The 24,369-nt window shown below is 43.5% G+C and overlaps 1 protein-coding gene across 2 annotated transcripts in view; it reads right to left on the minus strand.

Annotated features, from left to right (window-relative positions):
• The window catches only part of GRAMD4 (GRAM domain containing 4), an 84,918-nt gene that overhangs the window by 56,118 nt on the left and 4,431 nt on the right, over window positions 1-24,369 (minus strand). For both annotated transcript variants that reach the window (XM_055711518.1, XM_055711517.1), the window contains exon 2: window positions 2,460-2,670. In XM_055711518.1, coding sequence (XP_055567493.1) covers window positions 2,460-2,621 — 162 coding nt within the window. In that variant the 5' untranslated portion in view covers window positions 2,622-2,670. The remainder of the gene's footprint in view (window positions 1-2,459; window positions 2,671-24,369) is intronic.

Here is a 24,369-nt window from a genome sequence, read left to right on the forward strand (position 1 = left end):
AGGATAAGTAGAGAGGGGCTGAGACGAAGCCTTTATGAAGGGAATGGCTGACAGTGGAGTCAGAGACATCTGTGTATCGAAGACGCAGATAAGGGGACCAGGACTCAAATTCTGCATGCCTATGCTCAGTTCCAAGCCACCAATCTTACTCTTTCAAGCCCATGAGGAGTTCTGTACTCAGATTTTAATAGAAACTGTGCAGCAACACAGATCCCATCTATCTGAACAGACATGCAGCCTAACTTCAATTTACACACAAGACTTGCATTGACTTTTATATGCTTTCAACAGTCCCCAAAGGTATTAAACAGGAAGAATCCAGTAAGACTTGGTCTTCTCATGATCATTGTAATAAAAGTATAATTCTAAATTGCTTACAGAGCCTATAAAAGAAAACCACCCTATATAAGCAACACAAGATTTGAGTTTGAGTCACTGAATTAAAAACAGCTCAGGCCAATTTAACCATATGATCTCAGTAAGAAACAGAGACATAATTCAGAATCATCCTGTTCACACGATCTCAGCCACTATTTTAATATTGACTTAAACACACAAACATTACTTTCTCTAGTCCTGGCACCTCTGCAGCACAGGGGATTATTTCTTCTCCCTTCATTTTATGGATGGGCAGCAGCACTTAGTGGGCAGATGTCTGTGAGGGACAAGTGCTAATCCCCCAAACTTATACATATCTGAAACATAGCCTTTATACATCAGATCTCATACACGTTTGCTTATTTTGCTTGTGCCTGTAACATGTCTGTAACACAGCTGCTGCTCTTAGGTTGTCCCAGCATCACACTGGGTTTGGAGCTCCCGAACATCAGAAGCAGGGCACAACAGTAAGTCTGATGCTGTTGCTGCTTTCCTCTCTCCCTTTCTCCGTTTTTAAAGAACAACACTCAAGTGTATCCCAAGGACTTGGATCACAACAGCCTACTTAACGGTATGCAATCAACCAGAAAGAAAAGTGTTTCTCTTCAAGTTACTTTCTCAGCAGAGAGCTCACCGACTTGAGAAAACGGAGACCATCACCGCAGATGTGTAGCCATAAGGCTTTATAACTAGTCAAAACTGTAGGTTTACCTTGCTATTGCCTCAGCCATACCACTCTGGAGCTACTACCCTAAAGAAATACAGAAAATAGTATCGAGGGTTTAAGAAAAATTTTTCTGTAGCTTCCAGCTCTGCCATCCAGATTCTTCTGATTAGATACAAAAGGTATTCCCTGCTCTCTACACATAAATACAATGCCTTGAGTTTAATGAAAATAAAGCAGTATTTACCTACAAAAAACTCAAAAAATACCATGTTGGAAAGGCAGCAGCACAGATTTGTCCCAGTATACACAATATGTGCATCTTAACAAATGACAGATGTCTTCAGTAGACTAATAGCAAAGGAAAGGCATTCAACAGACTTCCTTGTCTGAGCAAGTTGAGGATTTGCATACAATAGACCAAAAATATTTTTGTTACTGAAAAATGCTCTGTGACTACTCCTCATTTGTTCCATGATCATAGGGAAAAACAAAAACAAAAACAATGGGCAAAAGAGCTCCATATAAGCAGGACTGTATGTGATACCATACAAACCCATTTAAATTTAAAAAACCTAATAGCTACAGAACAGGATACAAGATGCCAATCCCAAACGAGACACTTAAGCATATGCGGTTTGAAGTCTTTTAGTTTAAAACTTGCAGTGAGCAAGCCTTGTGCTTCTAGAAATGAGCTTTCAGACAACAGCGTGACCACATTTTGGGGATAAAACCTGCACGGTGAGTTTCTATATAGAGAGTTGTACAAATTCTGACTTCCAAGTCACATTCTAGAATACACTTAAATGGATAAATCTTAATTTAGATTGTAGCACGCCAAGCTCAAGGATCCACAGCCATTTTTGAACAGTTAAAGCAGGATTTTTTCTTCTTAACCACTACTTAACTTTTCCTGCAACAGTGTCTTTTAAAAACATATGGGTGCTCCGGCTTACAAGCACCAAAAATTTTTAGCACCTCCTGCATAGGTTTAGTTTCACTCTATAGCATGGAAGCACTACTGGATACAACACTGCAGCCAAGAACAGGGTGGTGTGACCCTCTAACTCTAATGAAGTCACCAGAAGTCCTGTTTCTTCTCCCTTCATTTGAGCAGATCTGAGCTCCTCAGACTGAATAGAAGTCTTTCCTTCAGATGTGTTCATTAGTAATTCAACAAATAAAAACCAGACAGCATTCAGAAGCACAGCCTAGGTTAACAACCTGTCAACCCACAACATCTAAAATTAATAGCAGGGACAGGGGACCCTAATACTAAGAAATAAATTGATCTTTCCACAAAATGGAAGCCTTGTGTTAAATCCAAAACATAGGGACAAAGAATTGTTAATTCCTGTTAATGTTCTGCCTGACAACTATGTAGCATAATATAATGATACTTAAATCAAGCACTTACAGGGTCTCTCAGCTCTTCATTGTCTCGAGTTGACGTTCGAGGTATTTTCACCGGGATTTCATCTCCACATTCAGTGTCTGAAGCATTTGGAGACTCTGCTAAATCAAGGAACTCATCTCTCTTGTGACCTCTGAACCTTATTTTGTCCAACTTCTTTAGCATGTTCAGCACTGCACTTTTCTGCTTTACCTTAACATGACGGTTGGAGTCTCTGCAAGAAACAAGACATCAAGAGAGCTTTAGAAAGCTTACAATAAACCTAAATGCACACATTCTAATCGCTAACTACTTCTAACCATCTTTCAAGGGCCTTCTGCCACTGGAGGAAAAACATGCTGCAGCTTTTTAACAGACATTTTTTTCCACAGTGTAACAGATGCATGGTTTGTTTTTCAGTAGTTGATGATTTACCGCCTTCCCACACTATTATGGCCTCTTTCTCATGGCTATTTTTAAAGCAAGTCAGAATGGGCACAAGCTAACAACCTGGACTCCAAAGAAAGATTAGGAAGTCAGTTCCTAACAGGTTACTTGAAACAAAAAAAAGTCTGGCTGAAAAGTCCTCATTCTTCAGCTCACTGATATTTCTAATCAAAGACATGAAAATCCACTAAGCCTCACAACCGATCTTTAAATTCCCAGAAAAACTGCAGCAAGAAAGTAAGGAGGCTCTCATATCTCTCTACTGCTTTGGGCTAAGAAAACAGAAAGTACCAAAGGTTTATTGAAGAAAGCCGCCAGACAGACGCCATGCAGAAGACGCCACCAAAAACTAGAGATTGTTGAAATTGATCATAACACACATTCAAATGCACTGCCAAAATCCTTAAAATCACCACTATTGACAATTTTGTATGCCCTTCACTGGATTTCTATTACTCCCTTTGAGACAGAAAGGAGAATCACTTTATCAGTGATGTTTTCACAATTTTTTAAAACTAGTACAACCAAAACTTTACTGTAAGAGAAACAGCACAGCCAGTACTTTTGCAGACTGTGCAGGTGCCACAGCATCCAGAGGAATGAGAAATGTCCAGGACACTTCACTTCCACAGGCAGTATTTGACATGAGCAATACTTGAATTCTATACCTTAAATCATACTGGGAGAAGCATTTTGCTTTAAGACAACAGAAAAACGCTTAATTAATATATGTAAACTCGCTGTAATGGTAGCTTTCCAAGTCACTGCACTGTACGATTTCTGATTTAAACCAGAACTGCCAGATCAGTCTGATTCAGTGCTATGTAACACACCCTGCACCGAAGTTCCCAACCAAGCTCCATCATTTTTTAAAGAAGTTCGTTCCTTGATCCTGCCACTCCAGCAAGCCAGCGCTCTAGCAGTTTGTAACAAACCTGCCACAATTTTCTCTCTTACAAAGTCTGTTCCTCAGCTCAGAGCAGTCATTTGGAAGGTGCCACAATGCTCTCCCAAATGGATTTTTGCAGTCCACATTTTGAGGCACCTGTTCCTATTTGTATCTTTTTTTTCCCCTATGGTCAGCACTGTCCTCCTCTTCATTAAAAAATACACTTAGAGTCATGGCACAGCACCCCAGACTCTGGTGTGAAATGAAAAAGGAAAAGATTTAGACATCCGTCACTTCAGGAGTGTAAATAAAGAGCAACAAAGAAGAGGCTTTTGCTCCCACAGCCTTTGCACTTGAGGCAACTCTCACCTCCTAACACAAACCTCCTTCCAACAGAGCTCTTCAACTTTCCCTGAGGATTCTCCACTTACCCTAACACTTTGGCAGTGACTGTTGACACCAAGTTCAAACCAAATCACTCCCTTCAAAATCTGCGTTAGTTTGCAACTCTGCCAAGATTTATTAGCACCTTCACTTAAACACAGAAGTTTGAAACTAATACAAATTCCCTATAGTGCAGCTGGCAAAAACTCCCGCAAAACTGTTCCTTTATCAGAGATGCTTAAAGTTGCAGCCCCATGTTTAATCTTCCACTGAAAGAGAATCACTTGCAGTAACTCACACCCAAGGTTATTTTCTATGAAGAGCTTTTCTTTGAAGTTCTATTACTCGTCAAAGTTAAGTTTAAAATAGAAACACTTCTTGCTCATTCATTGACTATTTGATGAAGAAACTTGTCAGCTATCACATCCAGAAATATCTGTAGGCTCTACTATTAATAGCAACGGAAGAACAAATGCTATCAGGCAAGTTTAAACCTCCGATAAGCACCAGCACAATTGTCTCCTGCTCCCTCCCATCTCAAAGATCTCCATCTGTGTTCAGCCAGTTTTACATACCATGCAAGTCAGACCTACGGCGAAGCAGCTGTAAACCAAACCCCGTTTGTGCTGTCACTGCTAATGATACAGCTATGCGAAGAAATAATAAGAATAGTAGAGTGCTATCCCTTTTCTGGTCGGCACTCATCAGCCCATGCCAACGAAGGACAAGCACTCATTCCAAGCCTTCTCCATCCCTCTTACGGATGGAGCAGCGAACTCAAGGCTGCAGACGAGCTCTGCTGTCCTGGGCTGAATCAGGGAGTCCTCAGCATTCTCCCGTCATAGCCACATTTACCCAACATTCCCCAAAAACCAGGGCTGGATCTGGACCTCTTCTTATTGCCTGGCATATATAGCATTTCAATGGACATTTCAAGATCCCAATTCAGTTTTATCCTTAGAGTGAATTCACATTCACTTACCACACAAAGCAAGTGAGAGGCAACAAAAACATCTTGAGACAGAGCAATCTCCAACTCTTCAAGCTTTGCTTTCAGGCAACAAAGAATGCAAGACCCACAAGGCCAGCGAAAAGACCCAGCGGTGTAACTGCTTGGGGGATGGACACCGTTTGGGAACATGAAGTCCTAAACTCCAGCCTCCTCCTAGGACGGACGGTTCATGTATGTCAGCCCTAGGTCACAGAATAACCTCACCAACAGATGTATCCATGAATACATTTATGGTATTTTTTACTAGTAAAACTGATGTACTTACCCTTAAGAGTGTTACCACCTGGTCTTTTAAAAATGCAAACCTTTCTTTAAAGCACTAACAGATCAATCCACTGAAGAGTCAGCTTAAATTCTGTAACACAGAGGCTAGCAAAAAGAGATGTCATCAGCATAAATATTTTTAAAGTATTATTCAGTCAGTTGACCATTGAAAGAGGAAATAGTAAAGATCATGTTCCCAGGCCTTTTCTTAAGTGCTCAAAGTACAAGAAGCCGTTATATAAAAGTATCTGCTCAGTTATAATTTAAAAATAATAAGATCATATTTTCTAAAAATTGTTTCGCATGTACCAGGCTCCCAGATTACTTACATCTACATTAGATTAACCTAAGCAAAAACCTAAGCTTGCCAACAAGCTCCTATAGAAACTCATTATCTGGCCTGCAGCCAAATGCACGATCTAAGACAGGCTTTTTATGTCAGCAGCCTGCTCTTCAAACTAGCAACTCTTTTTTTAGATAAAGATCAATAAATATGGTGACATTTCAGCACTTTCAGGCTGACAGAAAAATGCTTCTCAGAGATTTTGTATTCCAAGTGACTTGGGTAAAAATTAGGTAAGCCTGAGGATGCTTTTGTAAAATATAAGACCAGAATCTGATCTAGAATTAGATTTATTGTAAAATAGGGTAACTAAGTATCAAAACACTTGCTTCACCATCATAGACATTAATCCTCTCATCCTTTCCCAACTACTCATCCACATCCAGGACTCAGCTGGTTCAGCTATGTTTCTAGTTTCTGTTTCTAGTAACTCCCCATACCAGCAACCTCAACATGCTGTGCCCAGAGTGGGAATGCATACCCGCATCTTCCCCCTGCTATCAAACTAACCATAAATAAATGCTATGAAGTTATAATAAAAATGCAAATATTTTAACTCCGTGCATTGTAAACATTCTCATTTCTGAACAGTCATACATGTGACAGTAATTGTTCTCACTACCACACAATAAACAAGCTATAAATAAGACTGTTATCACGCCTGCAAATTATTACCTTGAGAAAATAAAATCAAATCCATCCTCTCGGATCAGGTTTATTTCTGCATACAAACACCCTGCCATTAATGTAAGCAACAGAACATCTTTCCCACATTCAGCGCTGAAACAGGAAGAGCTGCAGAGCACAGTAAGGCAGATGCCGACTCCGCAAGACTGATTTAGGTCCAACTTTGGTGCACCTCAGCCAGAACTAATAATACTAGCAGGTCCTCTGTAGTAATACAGTAAGGATACCTTACATTAACATGCTTTCATACCCGACCATTCAAGCACCCAGGTTTTTAAGATGACTTTTGTTTCTCTTGTTGCAGTAGCAGAGGTCAAACCAGCAAAACTAAACAGCAGCCTGTAAAAATTATCATGAAGTCCCAAACCATCTAGCAAAAAACTAGGCAGCAGTTTATGTATGCAGGGCTTGGTTAGTGAAAAAGGTCTGTACTTCCCACACTTAAAAAAAACCCCAAAGCTAAAATAATCTTTAAAGGCGGGGGTGGGGGGGGGGTGGGGGTGTAATTGCCATTCATATCTAGTTGCTAAAGCAAATCCTTCAAGGCTGAGGTTTTATTCCTTTTACAGACGGCCAAAGAAGAGGTGACCTTATTTGGACCCAATATGAAAATGCTCAATTAATCCCCAAATAACTTCAGTTTAAATTAATATAGCAAGACCCAAACCCCAAACCAACATACGCATGCATTCCAAACTTCCACCAAGTAGAGAAAAATCAAGTTGTCCCAAACTTTCACATAAAAAACATAAGGAGATCCAGCAGAGTTTTTTCTGCCTACATTTACAGAAAGCCTTCAGCAAGGAGACCACCAGCTTCTAGGGAACAAGAGGCAGCCTGCCTGGTGCGTTCTGGAGGGACTCAGTTGTGGGGCTTGCTCCTATGGACATCCCCCCCAACCCTTCATGCCACTGCCCCCTCCATGCTCTGTTCTTCATGCATGAACATGGAAGAGGCTGAGATGCAGGAGGGAGGAGGGAACTCGGGGAAGGGCAGCACTCAGTGCACCGCTGCTGTCTGAAAATCCACCTTGACTAGCCCCAGAGTCTCCTACAAGTGGCTTATAGGTTTTGGTTTTCTGTTGCAGTTAGTTTTTACACAGTAATACATACTCAATAATGAGAGTGCAAGGCCTGGTAGACCAGGCAGAGATTGAAGATCTAAATCTTCATGTGCACTTTGCCAGAGAAAGGACTTTGCTTCACAACACAGCAATTCAGTTTTCCTTAGCTGTTAACAAAAGGCAAGTCTGCTACACAAAGTCAAACAGCATCACCTCAGCAAGCGTTCATTCAGAGCCTGGGTGGGAAAAAAAAACAACCAACCAACCAACCCACCCCACTAAAACATCATGGATTAATTCCATCTCAGGTCAAAAAGGCCACAGAAGACTATGACACAGCAAAGTAATCTTCAAAGCACCTGTGTTCCTTGTGCTAGAAAAACAGTGTTTCAGGAAGATGAAGACTACATAGCAGTTGAAGCAAATCTAGCATAACCTTAATTCTCATCTTTATACCACACCTCCTTCACATTCTCCTTTCAGTCTCAAAACATCTTTCTGCAGAAGGCCAGAGTAAGAGCTCTGGTATCCAAGAAAAGCCAGGCTGTGTGTGAATGAACAAGTACAGACATGGTGTCAACACCAGGATGTTTCAGTATTATTGTGAGCAAGGGATGTGCAAACTGAGTGGAAAGTATGAGGATAACGTTAGGTTTTCATTACTTCTTCACTGAGATGCTCCTACATATTATCCTAAGAGAGCTGACAGGAGACCAGGAACACAAGAAGATACACTCAGGCCGTTCATATATCAACTGATGCTGAAAACAAAGCCTGGTGTGGTTTCTTTCGTGGACATGCTCATTAAAATGGGAAACCTCAGTGAGTACATCTAAGCCTAAAGCAGAGTCGCAGCCCAGCTCTAGAAACCGCTCTGTGCAAAAAGTTCCCTCTTGCCACATAATTCCCCCACACACACACCAATTTCTCATTTTAATGGACAGAATCTCAAGTCACTGTCTGAACATTTTGTAGTTATTAATATTTAAGAAACTAACCAGAGAAAGATCAGCTGATTCCACTTGAGAGCTCCTTGTCTGCTCAGCTTTTCTTTCCCCTGCGCACACATCTCCCAAATCGCTCTCCAGAAGGCTCGTATCTGTGAGGAAAGCCAAACCTTACCCATAGTGTCTCCTCTTAGGCATGAGGGAGTGGTTCTCCATAGATGAAGTTGGCACCTTTCAAGAAAACTTTACATTAAGTTCAATTCCACAAGACGCTTAAGCACACAGAAGGGACACAAACCTCACCCGATGCAGTCCTTCCATGGACAGCACCCACGTGAGCCTTGTATCACCCAGGACTACAAAATGTATTGAGTTCCTTGTACTAAGAATGTCATCATTTCTCATTGGACACTAAGAAACGACAATACTTTGGGCCAAACATCCAGCTGGACTGGCCAAGAACAGCTTACAACCACTCTCAACAGCAAGAAAGTTACATGCGTTGTGCAAGTGCCCTTGATTTCTGACATCAGCAAACACGCTCAACCAAAAAATGCTCAACCCATCACGGGTTCATCCTGAAATCAGTCACCACCTCAGCATCACAGCCCGGTAAAGCCTTCCTCCAATTACATCACCCTTGGCCTCAGGGTCATAATATGATGCAATGCATATACAGAGCAAACTGCTTTTTGGCTCTGAGTAACACGTACAAAAAGCTCCCGACCCTTTCAGGGTCAGGAGTCCCTAAGACTCTAGGGATTGACTAAACTAGGTAGGGATAGACTAGGGTGATAGACTTTGCTGGGTTTTTTTGCAAGCGAGATGAAGTTATCGGGATACCTATCTTATGAAGAACCATTATGCTTAGTAACTCAGGTTTATTTTCCCCTTGAGTTTAAAGGGAGATGAACAAAGATAATCCCACCAGAATCACCTCCTCTGCGTTATGGACTGCTGGCAGAAGCAACACTCAGTTGACAGGGGTTGGGAGCCAGCAGGAAGTTGTACTTCAGTGTTGCAGGCTGGATTAGATGGAGCTATTAACTAAGCACCAAGTCTGAAACAATTTTTAATTGTCCACTGAATGGGGGGAGGAGGGGAGGGGAAAAAAAAAGAAAGTGGAAAGCAGTGTAACATGTGCTACGGTACACCGCAGGGACTGGAGACAGAAGTTCGATGCACCGATCTTGACTGCCAGTGGTGAGGTTGTCACAGCAACCATAATGCAGCTTCATGAGTGTGCATCACACTAAAAAACCATGTTTTTCCCCCAAAGAGACTAACGTGTCATCCAGCTCACAACATGAAGCTGCCTGGGAGGCAAATCGGGGCTGTACAATAGAAGTGACTTGTCCTCAAAACCGTCAGCTCGGCTGTGCAGACAGCAGGGGCTGGGGCAAGAGGGGAGACACCGAACAGGGGTAGCACGGGGCTGCCGGACTCCTCCTGTACCTGCCTCAGCCAGAGGGCACTTCGGACGTATTTGGCAGACGTTGTAAGGCAGAGGTTTCCACAATGAGCTGCTCAGTCCCTGCGGTTTTAGGCTGATGCCTTGCACAGGTCTGAATCTCTTAACCATGTGGGGACAGGCCCCTCGGCAAGCCCGAGGAGGTGGCACCTCCAAGTGACCCACCACAGAGGGACTGAGAAAGGGGACCTGCTGCTCCCACTGCTAGGGACAGACCCCTCACAGCTGAAACGGTGGGGCCTTGGCTTCATCATCACTGGAAAACGGTGGGTGGAGGGGTTCACAAAAAAACCCACCAAACCCAAACCACACACATGTACCTATACTGGTGTCATACCAGTGTGTCAAGAAAGAAACTGAGGGCCATGAGCATTTCAGCTGAGTAGCTGTGGGAGTTGTAGTTTGTACTTAATCCCCCACTCTTAACATCACGCTGGAAACAGCACACCTCCAAAAACACATCCATGCTGCAAACACGCGACACCCTGCATACCTCCGCCTCTTTTTCATCATGACACCGAAAATTAGCAAGCTTTGTTAAATTAACTCCTCTGTAAACCGGAAAACTGGGAATATTAACTCCCAAACCAGGAAGATAAAGCTCATCTTTCCCTCTAGACACCCGTGTGAGGAAAAAAATTGAAACATTTACTGTGCCGGCATAAGAGCAGCACCAAAAATCCTGCACAAAAATGGCTGTGCCGGCAGAGGCGGCCCGGCGGCCGGCACGGGCAGGAGCAGCCACCAGCCCAAGCCACAGGGCAGCAAGCAGCTCCTCAGCTCTGGTGTTTGCCAGCTGCTCTGCCTGGCCGACATCCTGCCATAAGAGGTAGGATGTCGTGATAGTACTAAAAGCCTACTGCGCTCCACGTGAACCTCTCCCTTCCAGCTACCCACCGGGTCCCCCTCACCGCCACCGTCCCCCTGCTGCGCACCCATCCTGAGCCCAGCCAAGCCTCAAGCCCACTCGATCACAGGTCGACACCAAAGGCAGCAAACCCATCCATTTCTGCCATGGCCTTTACGTCACTTGACCACTCATGCAGTTTATCAGCTTGTTGCTGATGCAACTAATTTTTGTGTTTGTTTTCTGGCAAGGTCAGTCTGATCAGAGCAGACAGCTACGCAGCCTCGCTTGTGGCTGCACAGGCCATTAGAGCTGTCGTGCGCCCTGCACAGAAAATGGTTCTGGTCATGGGCTGGGGGAGAAAGCATCCTGTTACAGCAGCCACCCACACTTAAATCAGGTTAAACGACTGCAAAGCCTCACCCTAAAGACAGAGTATATGAAGCTGCCATGAGGCACATTTCAGAGATCAGTCCCACGCCAGAATTTCAGTCCCTTCCCTGAGGGATACGGGAGGAGCTTGTCACAGTTTGGCACTGACAAGAGGCTTTTATCTGCTTCCTTGCTCTCAATATTGTCTACTAGTCAGCCGAGCTGAGGGCGAAGATGGGAAGATGAACATCACCAGCTCAGCAAGAGCTTCCCCATACAAGAGGGCTCAGGCAGCTCAGATCTAGTGGGGCTTCAACCAAATAAGACACTGGGGCACAGGCGAAGCGACTGCCATAAGCCAGCACCAGAACTTCTGTCTATAAAAACAAAGAGGCATGGGGGTGACGGACGGGGCACCACTAACACAGGGTAAGATGAGGCTGTCGCTGCATACATCTCCTCTTGAACTGTTCAAATGGAAGCGTAAGAAGCCTAAGTTGACACAGCACTCAGAATACAGTTGGCCTTTCACACTCTGCTTTAAAATAAACATTTAAAGTCAGAAATACACACACTAGCATGGAACATCTTATTCAGACTAACAAGTTTATTATGGAAGGCGATCGCTAACTGTTTAGAAAGTGTGAGCCTTGCCAGCCCTGCAGAAGTTTAATTTTACCCCTTCGAGTAAAAAAAGGGCAAGTTATTGAGACCAATGCAGTTATACTTGTTCGATGCTGACTCATAACCTCAACTACGTGTTCATCATCTGCAAATAAACAGATAGATCACAGAATGGGGGTGCTGCTAAGGAAAAAAAACCACAAAAAAACCCAAAAAAACCCAGAAACAAACCACGCTGTGGAAATGACCCATAATCCAGACTTAGAGAAAGACACACTGAGAAAAGCCTTCCAAGGTGTGCGCAGAATGGCTTGGACCTCGCAGGTTTCTCCTTGAGAGGACTCTCAGTGGAGGCCACATATTTCATCTGCTCAGGGTGACTGCTGGTAGCTCACCCCACAACCTTCAGAAACAGAACAAGGGCATATAACATGGTCTAGTTTTGAAGAATGACTTAACTTTTGGTTTTGATGAAACAAAGATGTCACCTTGCTATTCACTTAAAAAGAAGAGAACAAAGAGGCACGCGTCTGAAGCGGGACAAAGCTCACAGCTAACAACTGTAGCCTGACTAATCGCCGACCTCCACGCAGCGCCTGTGCTCCATGGTGCAGAGCAGGGCGCGCGCAGGTGACGAGCAGCCTCACTGACCAGCGCCCACCGCACTGCGCGCGGGCAACTCGCACGTTTGAGGAGCGTGTCACCCTCGCCACGGTGCCGAGCTCCCCACACATTATGGCTTCACTCGTGGCAAGACCGTACAGAAGGAGTTACTGAAGCTATCAGGCAAAAGACCACAGACCTGCAACTGCAGTGCTACGTGTGCAATGATAAAATGAACTCTCCTACCTTTCTGCTCACAAAGCAACTGCAAGGCCACGTTCATACTCCCCACATCGTTCAGCTATCGGGGCACCTCTCTAAGAACAAGGCTAAGGGCTAGAGTACAGCAAGATGGTCTCTTTTGAGGGGCATCCCTCAATTTCAGGAGACGATTCAGCATAAGCCAACATGAACATCTTTGTAACTGAGTAACAAGTTATCATGAAACCATCTAGATGCAAGTTTTCAGCAGAAGATTCCCAAGGATGAAGTGATTTTGTGTATAACACTTTGCAACTTGCTCCTGCAAGCTTTAACTATTCTAATGCTGATCTAAGAATTCGTTAAGCCTCTGAAATACCTATGTTGCAAAAATAAAACACATCAAAAGCCAAGTGTTTCAGATGTGCTGACTACAGAAAGCCATGACAGACACAGCCGAGGGAAGGAATTGAGTATTTTACCAAACCCCAGTAGCTAGCTCTCCAACCACTGTACCGTCATAAAAACAACTGTAATGTATTACAGTTTTTTAACTTTTCCCCTCATGGGTAAATAAATTCAACATTGCTGGTACGTGAGGAACTACCAAGATATAGCTAGCACATACCAATTACAACTACCACTATAATTACGAAACTTTTATTTCCTTCGTATATACTGGCCTTGAGCTTACAAGGAATGTGTATAATCCAAGTCCCACATATTTCCATGCAAGAAGCAGTGCTGTTGCTCATTCTGTACCTTATCCCTTCTTCCCAACAAAAATCTGAAAATGGTCCTGAAGTTGGTGCTACAGGCACAGCAGAGACAGGGCAAGAAAAAAAAAAATAAAAACACTATATGGATTATACGAGTTTGGAGAGTCGTAATTCATCATCATGTCAACTTCTAAATGAAGGGGCATGAAGTACTGCGTAAAAACTTGCATAAATAACAAGTAAAAGGACACTGTGTGGAAGACTGCTATGCTGCATAACACATGAAAGAGGAATTTACCCAAGGAAGTGAAATGAAGGAGTAACAACAACAGAAACAGCAAGTTTTGTACAGTAAGTCTGGCTTCGGGCATCAGCTTCATTTCTGGCACTGTCTGAACCACACAGCCGCTTGTAAAAGTCATGTAAACTACTCCTTGAAATCTTATCACAGAGTGAAAACCTCAAGGTCAAGCCTCCACTGGACCAACAGAAATGTGAACAGCAGCTCTGCTGGAAAGCGGCACTCTGGAAAAGAGCCTCCCTCCTTCATCCCACCCAGACAGCTTGTCAAAAGATGAGAGGGATATTTTTCTCCACATAGCAGAGCTTGAAAATAGCCGAGGAAGTTGCGTGACACGGGAAAGCACCGAACTTTTCCTCTAGGTATTGCAGACCCCTCCATTTCTTCAGAGTGCCGCCCTTTATGTAAGTCCCGTTCCGATATTTGCTATAAACAGAACTGAATCACTGTACCCAAAAAACTGTTTTGATTTCTGAACTGCAATTACTGGTTTAAATAATCTGGCTATTTAACTGCCTTCTCTTAACATCGTGAAATAGTAGGCTTAGGCTGAAAGGCCAAGGCCCTGCTGGTCAAGGTAATCTCTCTTACAGAGCAAACCTCAATTCCCTCACATTTCCAACTGCACCATTCCCTCAGTAAGCAGAATATCTGTTCTTTGTCCCCACGTTTACAATAGTAATCCCGAGTTTAAAAAAAACCAAAACAAACCAAACACAAAACCCACAAACCCCAAGCTGGTATAGCCATACCAGGCAGCTGAGTATCCAGTCCTGTGAGAAACTAGAAGGGCTGTAAGGAATATAATCACAATCCTGTAAGTTAACTCTTTTGCATACTAAACCGCTTGGATATTCTGCCATAACTACAGATCTTTCATTTCACATGTTAATTTTCACGTGCTTTGGACAGCAAAAATAAGCGAAAGTCTTATTAAAACTGATTCTTCCAAGAAGCTCATGTAGTCTGGGCATCTCCTCCATACTCTCCCAATAACCTCTGTACACAGGATCAATTGCTGTTAAAAAAGCCGATTTTGGTGATACCGCTGACTGCTCCAGCTAGAGGATGGAAGACAGACACCAGTCCAGCCCAGGAAAAGGCTGCCACACGTGCTTAGCAGTTGTGACAGTTAAAACAGGCAACTGGTGGAGAAGCGAGCTGAGGCTGAGCAGAGGGTATCCCCTCACCCCCAGCCGCAGTTACAGACAGGATGACAGCACGGGTCTATGCTGGGAAGTGGAATAACCTCAGAAAGAATGACAGAGCCTGTGAGTTAGACAGTCATAGGGAAACACACAGGAGGGAAAGAAAAGGGAGAAAAAAACAAAAAGGGAATTAAAAAAAAAATACACTGCTCCTGTTGAGTTTCCCATGTATTCTTGTCTTTTCTACCAAATGATATTAGTTCATGAAACCAATTTCATTTTGCAAACAAACCCAAAATAACTCATCACTCAAGACACTCAGCACTGTCGCAAATGAACTCTGGCCAGCAATCATAACCCACTCATCTCCAGACACACGCAGAGCAGCCCGGCTCTCTACCTTCAGCAGCCCGGCATGCACGGCTGCATGCACAGCTGACAGAGGAATAGGGAGGAAGGATGGAGGTATGCAGGCTATGAGCAGTTTTGAACCCTCCTTAAAGCATGCATAGAGTTGCATGCAACTAAACAAAAAATTCCATAATTTCAAGAAAACACAGAAACAAGGCATTACGTAAGTCTGTAAGGAAGGTAAACAAAGCCTCCTCCCAACTAGTAAACCAGCCAGCTGAGGCTAATACCATAAACTAGCCCAGTTTTTTGGCCATATGTGTAGGAAATCAACATTTGAATGGTGCTTGTTATAGCGTGTTGCCTTCTAAACTGCAGATGGCCAAAAAGAATTATACACAGGAGTCAACAACTACGTTTTGGAAGCTGCTTGAAACAAATGGAACAAGGTAACTTACAGCAAGTCTTTAAATAAACCAGGGCACAGCACCACGGCCCAGCTCCCCTCCTCTACCGAGGGAGGGCCCACTGTTGGCAGCATCACCAAAGTGTAGCTATGTGTTAAGTGGCATTTCTCCCAAAGGCATTATTAACGTTTCCACCATGTTTCAACACAAGATGTACTGGACAGAAGGAAGAGGCAGAAAAAAAAAAAAAAAATCTCTGCCAGTTTGGCTTTTTGATCCCAAACATGAGGTAACTTATGAATCCAATGTTGTTTGCACTGTGAATGGATCAGCTCTTCAGTTTATTAACCAAGCCTGTACAAGCACACTGATCTACCATACCTTTTGCATGGTCTGTTTCAAGACAAAGTATTTTCTTGCTTCAAAATGTCACAAATACACCACAAAGCCTGTCAGGCTGCTAAGATGATAAAATCCAGCGACAGTAAATAGCAACCTGGCACACTGCTGAGCCTTCAGACTTGAAATAGATTTAAATTAGCACAAAGATAGCAGGATGGAGAGTTTAGTAACGAAGTGAAGAAACCAAGGGAGAAGAAATGAGATTATTTCAGTCATCATTTCAACCAGACCAAGCAACTTAAAAGCCAGCTACAGGATGGCATTTACGTCTGTCTCTAAGACTGGGACAAGGGCCAGAATTACACTACTTGAGCTGACGGGTTTATTTATGCCATGATGACACTTCAGTTAGCAATGCTAAGGTCCAAAGGTCAAAGTACTTTAAGAAAAAGAGCCACATACACACAGTATATCATCCTGAGCAGTTATGGTTGGGGTGGGAAAGGGAAGGGTAGGGATATTTATTCCTTGCTCACACACACCTGCCCCACAAGCCACCGTAAAACCACTTCAGCTGTGCCCGTTTCAAAGCCTCCTAAGTCCAAAAAGGAGGTTTCTGTAGAGACCCCACCTTTCTGGCCAGCCACTCCTAAGAAATGGTTTGTTTTTCCAAGTCAAAGCCAGAAGCTGAAGCCCAGAGACCACTCACAGACCTCCAAAAGACCTCCCAAAACTCCTTAAAAAATCTGGGGGGAGAAGTAGAAACTACAGCAGAGCACAACAGTTTTGATGCTCCTGTCAGTCTCTGAACCAGGACTTCTTCCAGCTCTTATTCCCAATTACTTCATTAATATTCACATATTTAAATCTTGGAATTTTAAAAACCAAACTATGGATTTCACTTTTCAAGAAGGATCCTGAAAGCTTTAATTACCAATCAGGCTCAAACTCTGGTTTGGGGATATCAACACTTTTGTTTATAATGCACAAATGTTCTAACAGCCACAGTTTCTCTAAGTCATGGGAACTTGGAAGTCCCAATATTTTTTGTGTTAATCACAGAAGCACGCTGAAGACTGCAGGACATGACTGAACCACCAGCTAGCACTGAAGGCCCACTAACCTCTGATTTACTTATATGATTGCCACCAATGTTTAAAAAATAATAATAAAAAATTTAAAAAGGACAGGCTGTCCTTAGGGTGAAAAGCTGTAAATACACAACAAAGGGATAGCTCATACCTTAGTGACATTCCTGCCAGACCCTTCTATTTATTGGATTGTACAAATTATTCAGCAACTGAACAGCGGTTTTAATCAAGGACTGTTGTGGGTTTGCACTACAGCACTCAGCTTTGATGCCCCACAGCACAGCAGAGGCATCAGGCCTCCGGCCTCCAACAGCTGTACTGCACAACCAGAATAAAAACCACACCTTGCTACCACCTCTCCTTCAGAGGAGGCAGCCACAGAACCCACAAGACATGAAAGCAAGTTCTTCTGAGCTAGAAGACTGGTTTGCATTAAGTGGAAAGGATTCTGGGTGCCCAGGAATCACAACAGACAGGAAGATCGGAAAGCTGGATCAGATTTGTGCATAACCAGCTCTAAAACCTTTGACTAAGAGCTCACACATGCACAGAAAAAGGTCTGTATTTGGTATCTAAGTCAACGAGGCTACAGAAGAGGTCAGACCATCTCATCTTGGTCTTTCTACATGAGGGTGCCTACAACAGCACATGGGGGGACAGAAGGAGCTGTCTCCCTTCAGGAATGACAGCACTACTAAACTTCACGCAATGAAGTACCTTTAAATAAAGGTGTTTCCTTTAGCAGACTAGCCACCAGGCGAGCTTTCCTTTCCACCTTGCCAGGCAGAGCACTTTGCTCTCCCCCCTCATCCCAGTGACAATCCTTGCATTACTAGTTATGTCTGTATTTTGCAAAAAACTTAAGAGTTGAATCTTAAGAAGTTATTTCAAATTATTATCAACCTGTAAGAAAGAAAATCTGCATGCTTGTAGCTCATCTACTTCAGGAGTTGGTGTCTGACACTTCCTCCACAATTCTGAAACACCAGTGATGCATCTGCTTCCTAAACACGGTTTCTCATCTTCCATTTCAGATAACGAGCAATCTGTGGTCAGACAGTCATCTTCAAGGTCCAACCCCTTCTTACAGTTTCCAGTAAGTATGTGTCTCTTCACTTTTCTGACTTTTACAAGAATGCAGTATTACCTTCACAGCAACTAAATCACTGAATTTAAAAAAGCTCTAGAAAATGCCAGTCTATGTAACTACCAACACTCAGCTTGAGCTTTTCAAAAGGGAGGAGAAAGTAAAAAAAGCAAATCACCGCCTTTAAATCAAACTGACCCTCTTTTTTTGTATCAGTCCATGTACTGTTTCCAAAACTCATCTAACGCAATTGTTCAACAGTTAAATACACACATGAAATTTTTTGTGCAATGAGTGAGGTCTGCTGTACTTTCATATTAGCTCTCAGCTGTTATGATGAACTTTTAGCCAGCTGAGAAGAAAGCCACCTCCAGGGTAAAATAAACAGATGTAGTTTGCTTCAGACAATAAGGAATACAAACTGCAGCGAAAGGTTTTCCATGATTTAACAAAGAAAATAAACTGTCACCAACAATAGATTAATGAGTCACAGACAACAGCTTAATACTTAACGCTTATCTCTAAAGAAATAAATATTTATGCACTTTCAAAGTATTAACAATAAAACAGAAAACGAGTTTTGAATAGATCCCATAGTCTCCAGCCAGGATAGCCGTATGCATCCAAGTGAAATCCAAAGCAGACACTGCACACAGCCAGGCTTTAATTCCACTAGGAAAACTGGACTGAAAATTCTGGTCATTGTTTCTTCTTCAAAAAGCATATGCTGTCCCCGCTCTGCTTTAACAGAGGGTTGCCAAGGGCCAGAGAGCTTCACCAGGCAAATTGAAACTGCTAAACCAAGTGAGCTCCACATTCCTCTTGCAAAATATTCCAAGAAATGGTATTTGTGCCTCACTTGTTTTCATTGTGCTGTTGTAGAGGGATAAGTGATCCAGCATTAGAGGAAATCGTTGTTGGCAAAGCCCTCAAACTGGGGAAAGGTTGCTACTGGAAGAAACAGGAAAGCAGCAGAGGTAGCTTTAGAAAAGGTGTATTTGCTGCAAAAACATTTCCTAATACAGTCTTCTGGGCAAGTCAGAACTATCCCACTTTGTTTGGTTATTCCCATAACGGAAAGTAAAAATAAGAGCTGTTAAATGTGTGTGCGTTCACCAGTCCTACAAGCACCCTTGCTGGGGAGGGAAGACAAAACCCTTCAAAACAGGCCCAGACCCTTTTACAGGCATCAAGCGCTTTATATTCAGAATGTTTCTCTGAAATAAAACAGGACTAGCGCCACATAACCTGGAGGAGACCACGCTCCTCTTTTCTGCAGCGTTTTGCAAACTCTTGATGTTACTTTTAATTACACTAAGTTTTCAGGAAGCTCTTACATCTGAAGAAAATCTTGGGAGCACAGCGCCCTGTAGCAGCTGGCAGTTCTCTCAAAGGATCAACGTGTCCAGCCAGATGCTCCACAGCTTGCTGGGAAGGTCATTCCGCATTGCATGATCCCAGGTGATCCCACAGAGCTGCTGAGACCATGCAGGGTTTTACAGAAAACCAAGCTGCGCTACATTTTCATACAAAGCGTGATCTCAGACACTTGGCAATATCTTTTGTGTTGCTTTGTAGATTAGCCTTTAAAAGGAGTGTGAAGATCTTGGATAAAAGCACTGCAAAAGTGCAAAGAATTACAAAATGAATCAAAGTGGACTAACGCCTAGAAGTAGTTTAATGCTTTGAAAAGTCAAACTACATAAAGGACATAGCCACACAGACTCCACTTAACTCCTACTCTTTCCGAAGACATGATCCTTGCACGCTAATGCAAAACTTAACAGTAAAAACCAGCTTTGTAGACTACTATCTGATGACCACAGTCCAAAGTGGCCCTAACATTAGTCACACAAGGATGCTTTGGATGTTATGCTGCTCTCAGGACCCACGCTTCACAGCTACCTTTGCCCCACACAAACAGGATGACAGCTGCTGGGAATCAAACCTCTTGGCTGCAGACGGCAAGAGGAAGCAGCCAGGATTTTCAAGGATGGTACGTGCAGGCAGCTCCCTCCACATTACTCCCTGCCTCTCAAGGGAAAAGGTGAGCAGAAGGAAAGACGAAGAAAGCCCCAAACCCAAGAGTGAGTTCAGAGATAGAATCCCAGACTACAGATTCTGAATCAGAAGCTTGATTCTGAATCAGGTAGCCAAAGTCATCTTCACCAAGCACCACCTCAGTGCAAGGAACATCACACCAAAGGTACACAGCACTTTGTCTCTGGGGGCTGAACATGGCTTTTTCTCCTGGTGCAATATGGTATCTTGTTGCAATGGTTGTGCATCTTACAAAACACTCAGTGCCCAGGCTACTGTCCCCTTCACTCCCAGAAGGAGATTATGGATATTTTCAGACTAGTCTCTTCTCTGCTGCTCAGATCTCCAAGGCTTGAACTGGGCACGCCACCCTCACCAGCCAACCCAGTAAGTGTAAACTCACCCAGTTTCTGGCAACATGTTGCCTCTGGAACAAAACCTACTACTGGTAGTGGTCCCACTACTACAGGAGTGTCTGGGGAAGCAGTTTGTGCCTGAAGCACACAACTACACAGCTCCCTAGACTCCTATGTGGAGTAAATTACAGGGTTTAGACACCCACATCAGTCCTAACATTACTAGGAGGGACCCCGAAGCTGTACAGCTACAGGCATCACCTGGCTCTACCAAAAGCAAGACGGAGAAAAAGATACCCCTTGTCAGGCTCTTAAGGCAGCATCATGGACAATGTGTGGCCTTCAAACTAACTATTAAGCGATCCTCCTCTACAGGATTCACATTTAGCCAGCTGTGACACTGCTTAAATACCACTGACTGTTATAAATCCACACACCTCTCCGTAGCCCGGCTACACTGCCCCAGGAATTACAACATGCTGCTAACCTTGAAAAGTACAGCAAGTTATTTTACAATGCAGTTAGTGTGCACACCTGGGAATGCAGAGATGAGATCCAGAGAGGGAAGGAAAAACACACAAACCATTTCCTGAATGTAGAAGGAACGTGGAGTCTCAAGTAGTAAAATTTACAGTGAGAGGCTGCAGGACTTTTTTTCTGAAGACAGTTCTAGAACTAGAACTCTTTTAAGAAGATCTCTTTTGCATACACATTTCTAACTTGAAGAACTCATGTTTTAAAATTTAAGCTAATGATGAACTTCAGGTTATGCAATAAGCCCTGCTTTGAGCATCTAAAGATGCTTGTGTATCCCTCATTGAAAAACCTGGTACTAATTTTCAGTCTCCGAGAACTGGTTAGCTTCCAAACCAGTGAATTTGAAGTGCTCTGTATGTAAGTAACCTGATAACCTGAAATGAATACTGAAGGAACAAGTGGCTTTTACAACATGGTAAAAAATGCCAAGCATCAGTAATGCCAGATACTAATACAAACTGCTAACAGTCCTATCAAGAGCTCTGATAAGACAGTTTTAGCAGTTGGAAACTAATTGCACTCAGTCACTAATTGCATACAACAGGCCAGCATGGAGTGCATGGCTTTGTTCTCTTTAATTAAGATAAGTATAGACCTCTCATGTTTTACAGTTACTTTCGGGGGAGTACTATGGAAATTTCAAATGCGTCTATTAACCATTGCATTTAGACATTTTTGGGTATTGGTTGACAAGAAGCTCAGCATGACCCGGCAATGTGTGCTTGCAGCCCAGAAAGCCAACTGCATCCTGGGCTGCATCAAAAGGAGAGTGGCCAGCAGGTCAGAGGAGGTGATTCCCCCCCTCTACTCCACCCTGGTGAGACCCCACCTGGAGGACTGTGTCCAGCTCTGAGGCCCCCAGCAGGAGGAGGACATGGACCTGTTGGAGAGAGTCCAGAGGATGATCACAGGGCGGGAGCACCTCTCCTATGAAGACAAGCTAAGAGTTGGGGTTGTTCAGCCTGGAGAAGAGAAGGCTCCGGGGAGGCCTTACAGCAGCCTCCCAGTACCTAAAGGGGGCCTACAGGAAAGCTGGAGAGGGGCTTTTTGCAAGGGCATGTAGTGATAAGACAATGGGCAACAGCTTTAAACTGAAAGAGGGTAGATTTAGATTATTAGATATTAGGAAGAAATTCTTCACTATGAGGGTGGTGAGCCCCTGGCACAGGCTGCCCAGAGCAGCCGTGGATGCCCCATCCCTGGCAGTGTTCAAGGCCAGGCTGGATGGGTCTTCGAGCAATGTGGTCTAGTAGTTGTCCCTGTCCATGGCAGGGGGGTTGGAACTAGATGATTTTTAAGGTCCCTTCCAACCTAAACCATACGATTCTATGACACAGAGAAGGCAAGCAACTGTAACCTTCTTTTCCCACATAATTTTGCCACATTCTTTATGAACACTAAAAAAAACTTCTTAACCAACCACATATACTTAATGGTCATACTAACTACACACAATGGTCAAGAAATGAGTGTCCCCTCCCACAGAGTTTGACGAAGACCCCAAGTATTAAGTGGTATTTGTGTTTGATGCCTTTTTCTTGTTCTCCTCTCCCCCTCCTCTCCATGACCAGCATTATACAACGATTTTATTCTGCACCTAAAGTGCTGACCTAAAAATAAAACCCGTTTACAAATTCTGTATTTAACATCAACTACAGAACTACCCTTATAAGCATACAAAACAGATGTGGTAAAGAAGTACCTGAACTTCACTCAGTTTAGCTGATACACAGATGCTCGCCTTCAGGCATGTCATAAAGGAAAGAGTAATGTAGGAAGTGCCCACAGAGCAGGCAGGTCAGCCCTGACAGAGTAGCATGCAGCATGGGATGGCTGCTGGAGACCCAAACCAGCCCACCGCAAGGATGTGCCCTCACCAACGTGAGCAAGCATTCACTCAAGACTGAAACAAGCTCTGTTTCAGACAGCAGTCCGTATGAACACACCCCAAGAAGCACACGCACCCATGTGACTCAGCATCTAATGATTATACTTACTAGGCATGTGTAGCCAGCAAATCTAGTCATAAATCCCTTACTCACAGGCCAGAAGTCGTCAAAGCCTGCACAGATGGGATCAGGAAAAAGCTGAAGCATTTGCGGTTTTTTAACAAGGAACATCAGCTCCTGTGGAAAAGTAAAAGTACTCAGAGAAGCTGCATCAGTGTCTTATAGCATCAGAGTAACCTCTCAGACCTGTATCCTAAAAAAAAAAACACTCAAAATTTACATTTTTCTTATTTTTACAGCACGCTGGGAAATGCAAGGCCACAGCTGGAGTACTGTGTCCAGTTCCGGGCTCCCCAGTACAAGACAGACATGGACACACTGGAGAGAGTCCAACTAAGGGGCTGGAGCATCGCTCCTGTGACAAAAGGCTGAGAGAGCTGGGACTGTCAGCCTGGAGAAGAGAAGGCTCAGGGGACCTTTACAACGTACATAAATACCTGAAGGGAGGGTGCAAAGAAGATGGAGCCGGGCTCTTCTCAGTGGTGCCCAGTGACAGGACTAGAGGCAACAGGCACAAGCTGAAAACATGAGGTTCCCTCTGAACACCAGGAAACACTTTTTCACTGTGAGGGTGACTGAGCCCTGGCACAGGTTGCCCAGGGAGGTTGCAGAGTCTCCATCCTTGGAGAAAGTCAAAAGGAATATGGACTTGGCCTGCGCAAACTGCTTTAGGCGGTCGTGCTGGAGCAGGGGATTGGACCATATGACCTCCAGAGGTCCCCTTCAACCTCAACCACTCTGTGATGCCATGAAATAAAAAGACTAGTTCCCTTTAGTCACGGACGAGCCACCTAAAACAAATTTTACAGTAAGATTCACGCATTCTTGATGGCATGTGTATCTAGAACCAGGTGATATGTTCTTCACAGACCAAGAGAAAGAACTTGCTGCATTCACTTGGGATTTGTAAGAACCTGCAACTAAACAGGATTCCAGTTTCCATTACGATGTAGACGTAGCTTTTAAACTAAAAAGAGACAACTTCAAGTATTCTCAAGGCAAGCTTAGAAAATACTGCTAGTGGTTTTTTTCCTCATTAACAAGACCAAGTATTAAACACATACGGCAACTCAAGATGAAAATAGAATTTTTCAAATGCAACTGAACATGGGAATCTTTACCTTCCACTACTCTCAGAAGCAAAACACTGCATCTTCAATCATTTAAGTACCTGTGAAGATCTGGTCTTGTAAATGGATGGAATTAAATTTACTGCTACCAGAGCCTGCACCAGGAGAAAGGACTGGGTATTAAAGAGAGGAGGGGAAAAACAGCAAAAGCACTCCTAACCACAAATATAATATTTTTTGGTTTGCATCCAATAACTGCTCTTTCAGTTTAGTCAAGGCAGGAAGATTTACTGTGCAAAAGAAACTGTACTATTAAGGCGAA

The sequence above is a fragment of the Falco cherrug genome, chromosome 5, assembly GCF_023634085.1.
Source record: "Falco cherrug isolate bFalChe1 chromosome 5, bFalChe1.pri, whole genome shotgun sequence".
In the NCBI taxonomy this organism is placed as follows: Eukaryota; Metazoa; Chordata; class Aves; order Falconiformes; family Falconidae; genus Falco; species Falco cherrug.